The sequence below is a fragment of the Periophthalmus magnuspinnatus genome, chromosome 13 (assembly GCF_009829125.3).
Source record: "Periophthalmus magnuspinnatus isolate fPerMag1 chromosome 13, fPerMag1.2.pri, whole genome shotgun sequence".
In the NCBI taxonomy this organism is placed as follows: Eukaryota; Metazoa; Chordata; class Actinopteri; order Gobiiformes; family Gobiidae; genus Periophthalmus; species Periophthalmus magnuspinnatus.
The window spans coordinates 8,644,486-8,656,837 of NC_047138.1; the positions used below are offsets into that span (position 1 = coordinate 8,644,486).

The window sequence follows — 12,352 nt, forward strand, 5'->3', positions numbered from 1 at the left end:
AATCTTGGTACTGTGTGGGAGGGTGTGTACAGCTTAATGCATGTGTGCAGTTATAAGCTTGGTGCGTTTTATGAGCAATAAGCTGTTGTTTGTTATCCTCTGTGGATGCATGGATAATGTGTTTCGAAGTCAGCACACTCTAATCCTATATTGGAAAACTGTCCAGGTAATTGGGTGAAAGAAGGTGTGACAGTGGCAGGAAATACATATAGACAAATGAATTAGGTTTTTAATATACTTCTTTAAAACCAATGTGAGTGAGATGTACTTTAATAGTCTGCCGGGTGCCCCTTTGTTCATTCTTTATTTTAGCTATTAAAACATGTAATTCCTAATGAACATGTAGTAATGAAATGATTCAGGCTTAGTAACTACTAAAGGTAATGTATTGCCGTTTCTTGAATTTAAACTTTTCAGGTAGGTAGAGATATCAGTTATCAATCAAGAGAGTAGGACTTGCCATGTATTCTGTATTTTCCCCCAAAATCTGGATACTGTGGTAAAGAAGACCAAATTGAGAGGCTAATTCAGCTTATGATCTTCTGCTGCAGGGTTGATGTTGAGGTATAAAGATTGAAAGGTGATTGGTTGAGTGGCAGAGGTGGCAGGCCCAGATTGGCTAACAGTGAGAGACAGGTGATGCAGGATAGTATGAGGGAGGGAAAGAAATACTGTCTTGCAGATTGAACATATAGCTTCTTATTAGCGTCGCCTTCATTTTAGCCCCATGACCCAGGTAGTTAAAATGTTAATGACTTGCCTCATTTAATAATGTCACTGCAGCCACCTTCATCAATCATGCCTTCTTATGGGATCCTATAGTGCTGACAAGAACACGGACTCAGTGGGGAGTGGCACTTACTTCAACCTTTGCCTAAATAACATTCTGCTATTTATAAGATTCATGTTACAAGGTCAAAAATGTGCAGATCATTTTTGAAGGAGTGGGGCATCTCATCAGCTTCTCATCATCCAATGTATCTATTAATTACAACAGTTACTTAAGTGAACAGTACCTGCAGTAAATGGAGATTTCATTTTGCCTTTCCATGGTGACTTGTAACACTTATTAACACAAACACTGTTAGACGAGCTGTTAAAATGTTTCCCTGGTGATAAGATTAGTATCATCAATGTGCGTGTGTACAAATAATAATAAACTAAAAATGGAGCATGTGCCCCTAACAAATAGATCTGTACTGGCACTATATCAGCCAATACAAGTTCAGCTGTACTCCTCTTGGGTCATGCTTGATTAGGCACGTTATCATCCACCCCACTTCCTGTCCCAAAACAGCATATGAAGCTCAACAGTCCCATCTACATTTCCCATTAGATTTAATATTAAAATATTAAGAGTTTAAACACATGCTGGACACTAATGCCTGTGACATGATTATTTTTAGTTCAAAAACATACAAGATCTAAAATTTGCAATTTTTGCATTTTTTTTTTTAGCTCATTACCATATCTGATTATCCCATAACAAGCTTTCAGTGTTTTTATGATGATCTTCATGCAGTTTGTGTTGGACAAAATACGAATTCACATAACAATCCCCGCTGAGAGCGTAATTGAAAGTGATGTTTTCAGCCCTCAGTGTGGTACAGCCTCTCACACATGCATGTTCTGGGGTATCCAGTCCTAATTAGTGTGTGATCGATGGTGCGTTGTTGTGATGCAGCGTGTGGGGAGTCGTGTCAGATCGGTGACATTTTAGCAGGCAAGGATTACTCTCGTGACCTTATTGTCATGATTACAATTCTGGGAAAGGTTTTAAGAAGAAAACTGAGCTCGTTCAATGGAATTCACTACATTTTTGATAAATCTCCAACTGTGGAGTGGGTTGGATGATGTAATTTGTTTTGACATTCCAGGACCATTTATCTTTTTATTATTCTGGCCCAATGCCAGAAAAGAACCAGTTACTTTATTTTTGAGGTATTCTGTGCGACTTATAATTAGTCCTAATTATATTTCTCTGCAATACTACTTAGACATTTTTTTAAGTCAGAGCCAAAAATTTAAAAACAAAGTTTCTTTATGTAGATTTAACATTTTTGCATCATCCTTCTTTACAAAAGTCTATTCCACCACTACTGTGACAATATCTGAAGCCCTTGGTATAATCGTGCAGGTTATATCACACAGGAGACACAGCCACCCATCACTAGGAAGTCATTCCTTATGGCATGCACACATTGGGTTGGATGTGGTGATGTACGTATAATGGCATAATGGTTACAGTATAGTGAGAGAGGAGGACAGCTGCGGACCGTGTGCCGGTGAAAATGGAGATGGATAGGTGGCGGCCAGGATGCCACCGGGGGAGCATTTTGGGCATAAGGATTTCTCTGTAGCCTCCTGCCGCTGCCAGCTTAGTGATAACATGCATGAGCAGAGCTGAGGTGAAAGGAGATAGGATGCAGAGGAGAGAGGAAGGATGGCAGAAGCATGGTTCAAATTGACAGCTTCAAAGAGTAAAGTGGTCTAAAAAGCCTCCTACACCCTCCCTCCCCTGGCTGCGTCTCCTTACCTAACAGGAGCTGCCTAAGTACTAGGGAGGCCATTAAAATTGCACTATGTTTGCATAAAGTGACGTTTTCGCGCTGTCTTTACCTCCTACCTCATCTCACCCTCCTACATGACACATGCACATACACATCCAGGGCTTTTTAATTTGGACGGTAAAAGTGACAAGAAGTCTTGTGATGTCTTTTCAAATTAAAGTGAGAGATATTTTGTAAAATACATGAATTCTGTAATAAATGTTGTTGTTTTTATTCTAATGACACACCAACATACGCTATATGGCTCCATAGAAATAGATGTACCGAAGTTAGCAGTTGTGTTAAATGTAGTTTAATAGTAAGTCGACATTACAGATTACATGCAGACATATCACTAGAGCGCTACAATCATGCCTGAAGTGTAGGACATGTAATCTTTTACCCTCTCTAAGAAGTATCATTTGGAAAACAATATAAATTTTGTTTCTGTCATCAAATTTAATTACACAACAATGTCCTCGATGTCAGACACAGCAACAAAATGAAGTGAAATGTTCTTTTCCTAATGGTCTGGTCTGGAGCACCAGCAGAGCCACATTAACAACACCTCCACAGTCTCTTCACCTGTCAGCTGTATTGATGCCTGGGCCTGTTGTTTGCCTTGTGAATGATTCAACACTCTCTACAGTCCATTTGCTGTCTGATTCCTCTTGTTGAGCTGCTTTTCTAAATATTCCACTGATGTTCCCTCCTCTCCTCTCTCCGGTGGTTGCTTTGAGCCGCGGAGCTTTGGGCCCAATGCCCTCATGCCTATTTAGCCTCCCAGCCTCTGTCTGTGAAGCTGTGCAGAGCATTTGAAATACAGGAGCGTGTGAGATGGGAAGAAAGAAGAAGAATAAAAAGCCCTGAAAAATGAGGGGGAATAGCTCCAGTGATGATAAGGAAGACACAAAAGGTTCATTGAGAATTTGCCATAATGGAGGGAGATGACAAAGGCGTGATACAAGCCCTTATGAGAATTTGTCACTATGAAACCTGCAGCCTGCCACTTCAAGATGTCCATTTTTGTACCAAGGCTGAATTTGGCTCTAAACAACCATTTCCCACCTCTCCATCTAACCAGGTGCCATTTTATTACTTATCTTGATATAAATGCACTGTCCCAATCAGCTTTATAATACAGCATAAAATTGATATCTTTAACACAAAGTAGCTAATAAAATCTGTTTTCGACTTAAGCACTGCAGTGTTTTCCAGATATTTTATTGAATGCATTACACTTACACTATATATTTAATGCAAGGGAATATCTAGTTGCAAATATGAGCTATAAGAATAAAGTCAAATTCCCCTGTCCTCTCTATAGGGCACCATATCCAGCCCGCATATACCTCACAGCTGACGGTGAGGAGAGCATAAATAATAGAACCTGACAATGTGCTGACACCTGCCACGGTATATGTGCATGTTTTCGGGTGAGCGGTGTTCAGATATCAAAGTCTGAAATGTATCCAGCTCTACTTCCCTTAAACAGAGCACTTGTCTCTCAACCACATCTCTGCTGATCACATGTCACAGTGGCTTTAACCTCCACAACATTCTGACAACCTGGCACAGCAAAGGGCTGACCTGTTATTCCAAGAGCTGTTTTGTTTTGGGGTTTTTTCACTTTTGCTTTGTTTATGTCCAAGAGTAAAACAAAACATGCCAACTCTACCCTTTCCTGCTTTAATTTGCTCCTAAATCAACTCCTTCAGTTTTACTCCTCCTATAGCCCCTAGACCTTGATGTTTAGCCGTTTATGAGAAAAGGTGGCGCAGGTGCGGACAAAGCCACAAAACTGATCCAATTTGGTGGGAGCTGTAAATTGCGCGTCTGGTGCTCATGGGACAGTCTGGATACATATCTCCACTGCTGGGCAAGAGTGCTGACAGGGCACATGGGGAGGCTACTGAGGGTACTAGCGGATGACACACTCCCAAGTCTATCCATTTTGGGCTATTTAACTTCTGTGGGCATGTTCTGCTGCGTTGCAAAAAGAGCATAAAGACTCAAAATATGTCGGGAATCACAAAAGGATGACCGAAAATTCACCTTGGAATGTGGAAAGTACAAATAAATAGTGAGATAGCTGAGGTGGGACAAGCATGGGTCTAAAATGTGCTTTATAGAATGGTGTTTCGGACTGTGCACCTGGACCTCTGCTCCCCTCTGGACCCCTCTTCAGACTGGACTAATTGAACAGATTACACACCTCCCTATCTGCTCTAATGAGAGTCAGTGCTGTGAACCAAATGGTCTCAGAGTTAGCCCTGTGCACCATTACCATCTTCACAGCGGTCTTCTGCTCAAAACTTTATTAACAACTTGGCAAACTTTTTCCAACTGCTTAAGGGGAGTTAAATTTGAAGGTCTGTAATTGCATGTTGCTTGCCTGTTGTTTTTGTGCCTAATGGGTTTTCAAATTCAAATTTAAGGTCATAGTACACCTAATTGTCTTACTCATGGAGAAAAGTGTCGTTCATAAACCCCTATTGCTGATTAGGGCAATGTCGTGGGTCCTTATCCAGATCTGAGATGGGATTTTGCATATGAGTAGCTTGTAATGTTTTAGATTGACGTGAGTATAGGGCTGGGAGATAACGATGATAAAAATCTAATTGTGATCTGATATCTGTGAGGATATGTTGTTTTGATAAAATTGTGACTCACTAATTTCACAAATACACCTTTTCCCATCTTCTCCTCCTATTGGTCAGCCTCAGCAATGCTCTGAACTTTAAGAACAAGCCGATTACTTTACTTACCTCTTACCTCTAAGGCAATTTAAAGCTACTATGTTTACACAAATCAGTATAAAATTGTGATCTGACTCCACCCCTGCATGGGAACATAGAGAAAGGAATCTCACTCCTTGCTTCCAGACTAGGGATTGTGGTAATACAGATTAAACAAAGATTTATTTTCCCTCAAAAGCAGTGCATACACCTCAAAGTATAGCTGTTAATTGGATGTTGATGCTCTGTATACAATGAGATTCAATTCATTTCACACTTGTTAGTGATTGAAATGGGATAGATGCTGTTAAGGAGAATCAATATACCAAAGGGAGGTATTCATAGTCCAATATAAACATGGGGGTTCAACATGTCACACACACGTAGTCGAGTACTAAATGGATTGTAGTATTTTTGCTGTCGACTGATTAAAGAATTAGATGTTTGGTCAGTAATATTATGAAGAGTGACAGGTCAAACAAGCAGTTAAATACCAGGCCTTTGCTCTGGCAATTTGATATTTTTATTCATCACTACACTCAATGGCTCCTGCTGTTCTTGCTGTCTAAAGAGCAGAACAAAATTGTGTGTTGTTGTGTCATGTCTGATTATATGTGAAAGTCTGTATCTGAACAATTCATTAGCACTTGATCTTTTGTATGTTTTTGTCCCTTGTGAACTTAATATTACTTGAGGGTCTACTACTTCAACTGAAGCCAAGGCAGGAGATGGAGTGAGATTTGATCAAATTGACATTGTAAAGGTTTGGTGACTGTTTATAGTTTCTTACAGACTCCTTATGCACAGTCTAGCCTGAGGAGGACCAGGTTTCTTCCATGTTCTGCCTCTCTATGTCTGGTTATTCTTGGTGACTGACAGGTTGACAAGCACCACACCTTGCTGTCATGATACAGTCAGTTGCCTGGAGTGGACCATATTGAGATGTGAACTCTGCAACCACCTTTTCCATGAGGAGTCTTGATGGACTGTGAATCCAAGTTTTAAAAAAAATAAAATCAGAATATAGTTTTGTCTCGATATCATTTCCCCAAATGACGAACAAATTGTTGTAGTATATTTTCAATTGGATTATAGCACTTGTAACAGTGAGGTATTTAGGTGTTTGCTGTATTCTTTTTGTGAGTAGTAAGAGTGACTAGTTTTTGGCCATTAACATTTAGTATATTGGTAAAGAGAGACAGACTGTGAATTCAACAGTTGAATTTGTGGGTATGCGGTCTGTAGTAGAGAACTCCTGGTGTCTCCTCTATGGGAGATTCGTATTGTACTGCCCCATAGAGTAATTCTATAGTGTAAGGAGCTACACAGTCAGGGGTCTTTGAAGACCTGCTCTCTTATTACATGGCTCAACTCCTTTGTGCACCTATAATACATTCAGTGTATGAAGACAGCTCCCACCATTCAGACAAATACACATCTGAACATGCCTGTGACTCACTACAAATCCCAGCCTCCATTGCACAGAGCAACTGTGGCAAATAGCAACAGTCACTGATTCTGCAAATGTTTAGAAATCACTTGTGAGCTCTTTGGAGTGCATTTAGTTCCATTGTAGCAGAGTCTAGGTTATGACTGACTTTAAATGGATGTCGTATTTAGAATATGTAAATCAGCAGCTGCTCGAGGAGGAAGCAGAACGCTACATGAAGATATGAGGCATGTTGGTGTTAACCCCACTTGTGCTGAAGCTCTGCAGCTGCCATCTGTGTGTTTGTGTGTGACACGTGTGTGTGTGTGTGGCCATGTGCTGTAGATCCAGTATAAGGTGTTGTACACTGATCCAGCAAAACATTGTGACTATCAACAGATGACAGAAACACATACATGATAGATCACATAAGTACAGGCCTTCATCTTAATGTTGCTCCAGCAGTGAGAAGATACAGAATGGATGGGGGCAGCTGAGGGTGAGTGGTTGGAGCATTTGCCCTCACATCCAAAGGTTGGTGGTTCAATCCCATGAATGTGTGGTGGAGACTGGCTGTTGTTTTGCTGTTGTTTTACTTTTGTTTGGCGTGGGTTATAGCCTACAGTAGTCCTTGTTCATAAAATAAAGGACCAGAAGTAATTCGGTGTGTTCCTCACATCAGAATGCTACATTGGGACAGAGGTTTTGAAAATGCAAAGATTTTGCAATGTTTTTGTCTCAAGTTGGCGGTAACTGTAACAGTTCTCAAGTATCTTGACTTTTCCTGTCAAGAACACATCAACAGGTGACTACAGTGAAAGAAGTTTTCAGGATTCTTTTGCTGTGCACCCTTGCTGGGCAACTAGGGAATTACACATCAACAGGTGATGTTGAAGGACCTGTTTATCTTTCAAACACCTTATCATCTTTTTAAATTATTTGAACACAAAATTGTGTGAAGATTGTAGTTATTATTTGGCATTTGGCCATAAATGATCCAGGTGGTCATAATGGTTTGCTTTATGTCTCTTGTTTGTGCAGCTGTGCACTCATAGGCTACAGTTTGTGTAGCTTATAAGATTGCTCTAATAATAATCTAAGCTACCACAAGCTGGTCTTACATCTTCGTTAATCAAGTGAACACCTTCAGAGCTCATTTTCTCACATTTCGGATGGACGTCCACGTGACCATCTTCTAAATTTCAGGACCAGGGGTGTGTTTAATAATTTACCAATTTCCCTCTTTTTTCTTCATCAATCTCCCTCCCTTTTTCCTCGCTGCCATTCACAAGGTCAGCGGGTGCAGAGAGGCTGGGCTCTCGTTGTTTTGTCCTCGTCACTTTCTCCTCTCTTTCTTCCCTCGGGCTGCGACAGAGACACACCAGCGGCTTATAAGTCACCACCACGAGCAGCTATAAGGAGCAGCGCTTTTCCATGCGCCCACTTCTTCTGAGTCGCCTTTCCAGTGTAATAGCGGAGTTATTAAGGCTGTCTGGTTGGATGAGAGCGACGGAGCGTGAACTAGCCTACAATATAAGAGGACGCACTTAACTCACATCCTATTTATTTCCCTCTGACGCGTGAGTGCGCTGTATAGAGCCGAGGAGAGGCAGAGGTGACCTGCTGGGATTTTAACACGATCGTTTATTTTATTTTTTATTTTTTTTCATTCTGTTGTTTCTTCCTTGGTGGGCAGACGGACACTCACAGCAATGGTGCCAGTGAGTTATCCACCGGCATCTTGTCATTTCTCCGTCTAAGGAGCAAAACCAGCCTCTGCACACACTTTAAACGTCTTTAAGTCAACTCAAGCCGCTGTGAAACTACTCGTGACCGCTGGTAGCTGTTGGGGTTCTCGTTACCATGTCTTGAAACGAGGAAAGGTACCAACATGATGACAGTAAGTAAATACGCTGGCCACTTTTAGCTCGTATTATCTGATTTTACGCACACGGGTTCTAGTGTGCCAAGTCACGGCTTAAAGGTGTAAGATATCGCTGGGCGTTTCTCGTTGCCGGAGGATATGAGCGCGTCCTCCCTTTTGGGACTTTTTTTGGAAACATTACATCATTAGGAGTAGCCTTTGAATGACTCTGCAATATGAGAAAACGCTGCATTTTCGGGCAGGTCTTTTAAACCAAAATAAAATCAGTGCGTTAACATACTTTTAAGTAGCCTACCCATAAGTCACTCCAGATGTAATTGTGCAACTGTCAATAGAGAAATTCCACTTGCACGCAGTTCCTGGGCGTGTGCATCTACGTCCCTTCAGATGCCCTACTGAGGGGGCAGCCGGTTACATAAATTAAGCATCCCCCCAGTTCACCCAAAGAACCCCAGCGGTAGGGGCAGGGGCAAGGGTGGGGAACCACGCAGCTGTCAATTTGCATGTATTTTGTTGGCCGAGTTGTGCCTGTATGGTGTGCCTGCCTGCGCACTGGCTAATCCCACAGCGGATCAGCTTTAACGCACCGCGCAGTCTCCTGCCGGGGTTTCTTTTGCAGCGCCTTCGCTTCTCTCTCCTCACGAACTCTCATTCACTCAAAATGATTTGACTGTTTTTAATCGCCCTTGTTTGACCGCCGTGTTCATGCGATAAGAGCTGGAATAACGTTAGCGCTTCTTGTGTTGTCGGAACCTGCGAAAACTATCTAGAAAAGAAAAGGATTTCTGACGACGAGATTGTGTGGAGTGTGAGTGAAACGATCCGTGGACTTAACGAGAGACGAACCTGCTCGTGAATGCACTTTATTTGACTTTTAGTGGTTGAGGAGAGAGGAAGGCAGGGGAATGAAAAGGCTGGTGCACGTACCACTCAGACTGGTGACCGCGTAGTGATCCGGCTCGGTTCATGAACACTCTGGTAAGATGGTTTTACGTAGTTTCACACAGTGAAATATCAAGATATGAGGACTAGGAGGCTACTACTGTCTAAAGTGTGTTTATTAAGTCATCGGATTGTAAACACTATATTGTAAATATGCCCCTAAACCCCCTTCTCTCCCTTTAGGGTTCATGGGGGTTTCATGTCAAAGACATACCCCATCATACTCCTGAAAATAATCTAAAGGGGGGTTTGTAATCCTCCCTTTCATTCCTTCTAGCCTAGTGCAAACACAGTAGCCCAGATAAAAAACAGCATGTTATTCAAGTAAGTGGGATAATAGAATCTAGGCCTATATAATATCTATAATTCTGCAGTGTTCAACCAGCTATGTCCTGTGGCTCAAATTGATGCCTTTTTGTGTATCCACTGTAAAAAAAAAAAAAAAAAGTACTGCTGTTTTATAATGTAGATAATGTGATAATACATTTCAAATTGCAAAACAAAATTGAAACTGTGCTTCTCACTGGTTTCTGGTGTAGTTACAATATTGTGGCTACAATTCACATCTGCCTAAAGTAAATTTTACATCTCTTTGCTTTCTATTAAAAGTGAATATGAATCTTTGTAATAGTTCACTCTCCAAATAATGATGGATTCCTTTGAGAAGGAGCCAGAGTCATATGGAGATTTGCGATGGTAGTAAACTACACAGACATTTTCATTAGCTGTGAACTAATGATTTGCTATGGTTGAGCTCAAGTCAAGGTTAGAAATGGACAGACTGATGCAAACAACTTGACAGCCTTGTCGTGTTTTGTCCATGTTTCTTTTACTACAGAATCCGACGTCATTTGGATTTCACTAATGTGTTCTTACTAAAAGAAAGAAATGAAATACAAATATTTATAATGAGCAATTGCTGTTTTATTGCAAAAAGATGTAATAACATTCATGTAATAATAAGGGAATGTGGATAAAATCAATGCAAAAGGAAGCTGTGTTTCCTCTTAGACAGGATGTACTTTGTTTTTGGAGTGGCCATTTCTGACCTACTCACATAAGTTCCCGTCTGCGTTTTACATGCTTTAGATCTTCTCTTGTGAGGCCCTGTCTGACTGTTGTCCTTCTGTCTTTGCTGCAGGATTACCGAGAGGATGGCATGGACCTGGGCAGCGACGCCTCCAGTCGCTCCAGCTCCGAGTCAAACTCCAACAAGGTGACGCCCTGCTCCCCCTCCATTGACCTGGCTGCTCTGGAGGACTACGAGGAGGACGAGGACTACCAGCACTACAAGAAGAAGGTGATTGAGGAGTGGGAGAGCGAGTACCGAGGTAACTATAGTTCCTCACAGCACCCTGGTCCAGAGGAGGGTGGAGGAGGTGATGATCGGGCCAATGATCAGGATGGGAGCTACATAAAGACTGTGAACAGTCATAGTTTGGAAGATGGACTGCACGATATGAAGACTGCGCCAGACCCCCTGACCCCCAGTGGACATACTGCCTCAGGCAATTCCATCCCAGAGGAACTTAAACAGAATGGAAATATGATTGTGCCACGCAGCAGCCAGCTGCAGCCTCTTGGAGCAGGACACGAGGGCACAGAGACGTCCTCACAGCGCAGCTCTGGGCAGGCCCGAATGAGCCGCTATGCCAGGGCTGCAGCAGAGACAGGGGGGCACACAGGGAGGTACAGGCAGGACCCGGGGGTGGAGGAGGAGCCTCTGCCCACCATGGACTGGGCCGCTCTGGAGAGACATCTGGCTGGTCTGCAGTGCAGAGAGCAGGAAAACCAGAACCTCAACCACAACTATAACTACATGACTGGCAAAACCAACTACACCTCAGTAAGTCTGCATGCTCCAGTCTGGCTTCTGTAAGCTCATGTGAGAATGTGTGTATCAATGTGTATCAGATGCTATAGTGACTGTTAATCCTACAGTTATCTGTGTCAGACAGATCCACAAGCATGAGGTTATGTTGGCTGAAATAAGTGAGGATTAGTCTGTTAATGTTGCCCTATGCACAGCTATTATCCTGACCATCATGAGGCCTGAAGACCCAGCTGGAGGGAAACGGAAGCAGCAGGGGGCAGACAGGATATAGATTTGAGTTGTTCTTACTGCAGTGAAGCATGACTCAAACAGGAAGTACAAAGAATACATGAAGTCCAACAATAAAACCAATCTGAATGTAGAGAACATTTTAATAATATATTCCAAATTACATACAAACTAATTTATTTTATTACAGTGAACATATGCAGGGTTGTGGCTATGTAATGTTTGCACCAGAAGAGGTCACTGTTGCACCAGTTTAAGTAGAGGCACAGGCCTTTGTGGCCTTTCAGTAACAATACCAAGAAAGCTCAGTATCCTGAAACCTGGTTGTAATATGATGACACCACAAGACATATTTAACACAATAACTACTTCTGTGCCTTTCATTGGATTTGAAGTCTTTGTAAAAGGAGTGATTTTCCTAGAGGGTAAGGGAAAAAATTAACAGTTTCACTGCTCACTATTCTACCTCTCAGCTTGGAGCAGCCCGTGCTATTCTTTAGTATCCAAGTAACATGCTCTATGCACAAAGATAATGGGCATTTTGGTGTCATTGTAAATGTTTGGTGTGTTTTGTGCCTGGAGGCCCCCTCTGTCTCCTTGAGGCACGTCAGGAATGCAGTGGAGGAGTGGGGGGGTGAGAGGAGGGGACACGGGAGGAAAGACGATATCTTAAGAAACAAACAGTTCTAGGCCATATAGCCATGTGTGCCAGTGTCACTGTTCAGTGCAGCCCAGGTAGGATGATGT

The 12,352-nt window shown here is 42.1% G+C and overlaps 1 protein-coding gene across 3 annotated transcripts in view; it reads left to right on the forward strand.

Moving 5' to 3' along the window:
- The window catches only part of schip1 (schwannomin interacting protein 1), a 154,783-nt gene that overhangs the window by 111,872 nt on the left and 30,559 nt on the right, over window positions 1-12,352 (forward strand). The window contains exons 1-2 of one of the 3 annotated variants that reach the window (XM_033976915.2): window positions 8,091-8,616; window positions 10,685-11,389. In XM_033976915.2, coding sequence (XP_033832806.1) covers window positions 8,608-8,616; window positions 10,685-11,389 — 714 coding nt within the window. In that variant the 5' untranslated portion in view covers window positions 8,091-8,607. Of the gene's footprint in view, window positions 1-8,090; window positions 8,617-9,130; window positions 9,580-10,684; window positions 11,390-12,352 lie in introns of those variants that run through there. The other 2 variants (XM_033976914.2, XM_033976913.2) reach the window with 2 other exon arrangements.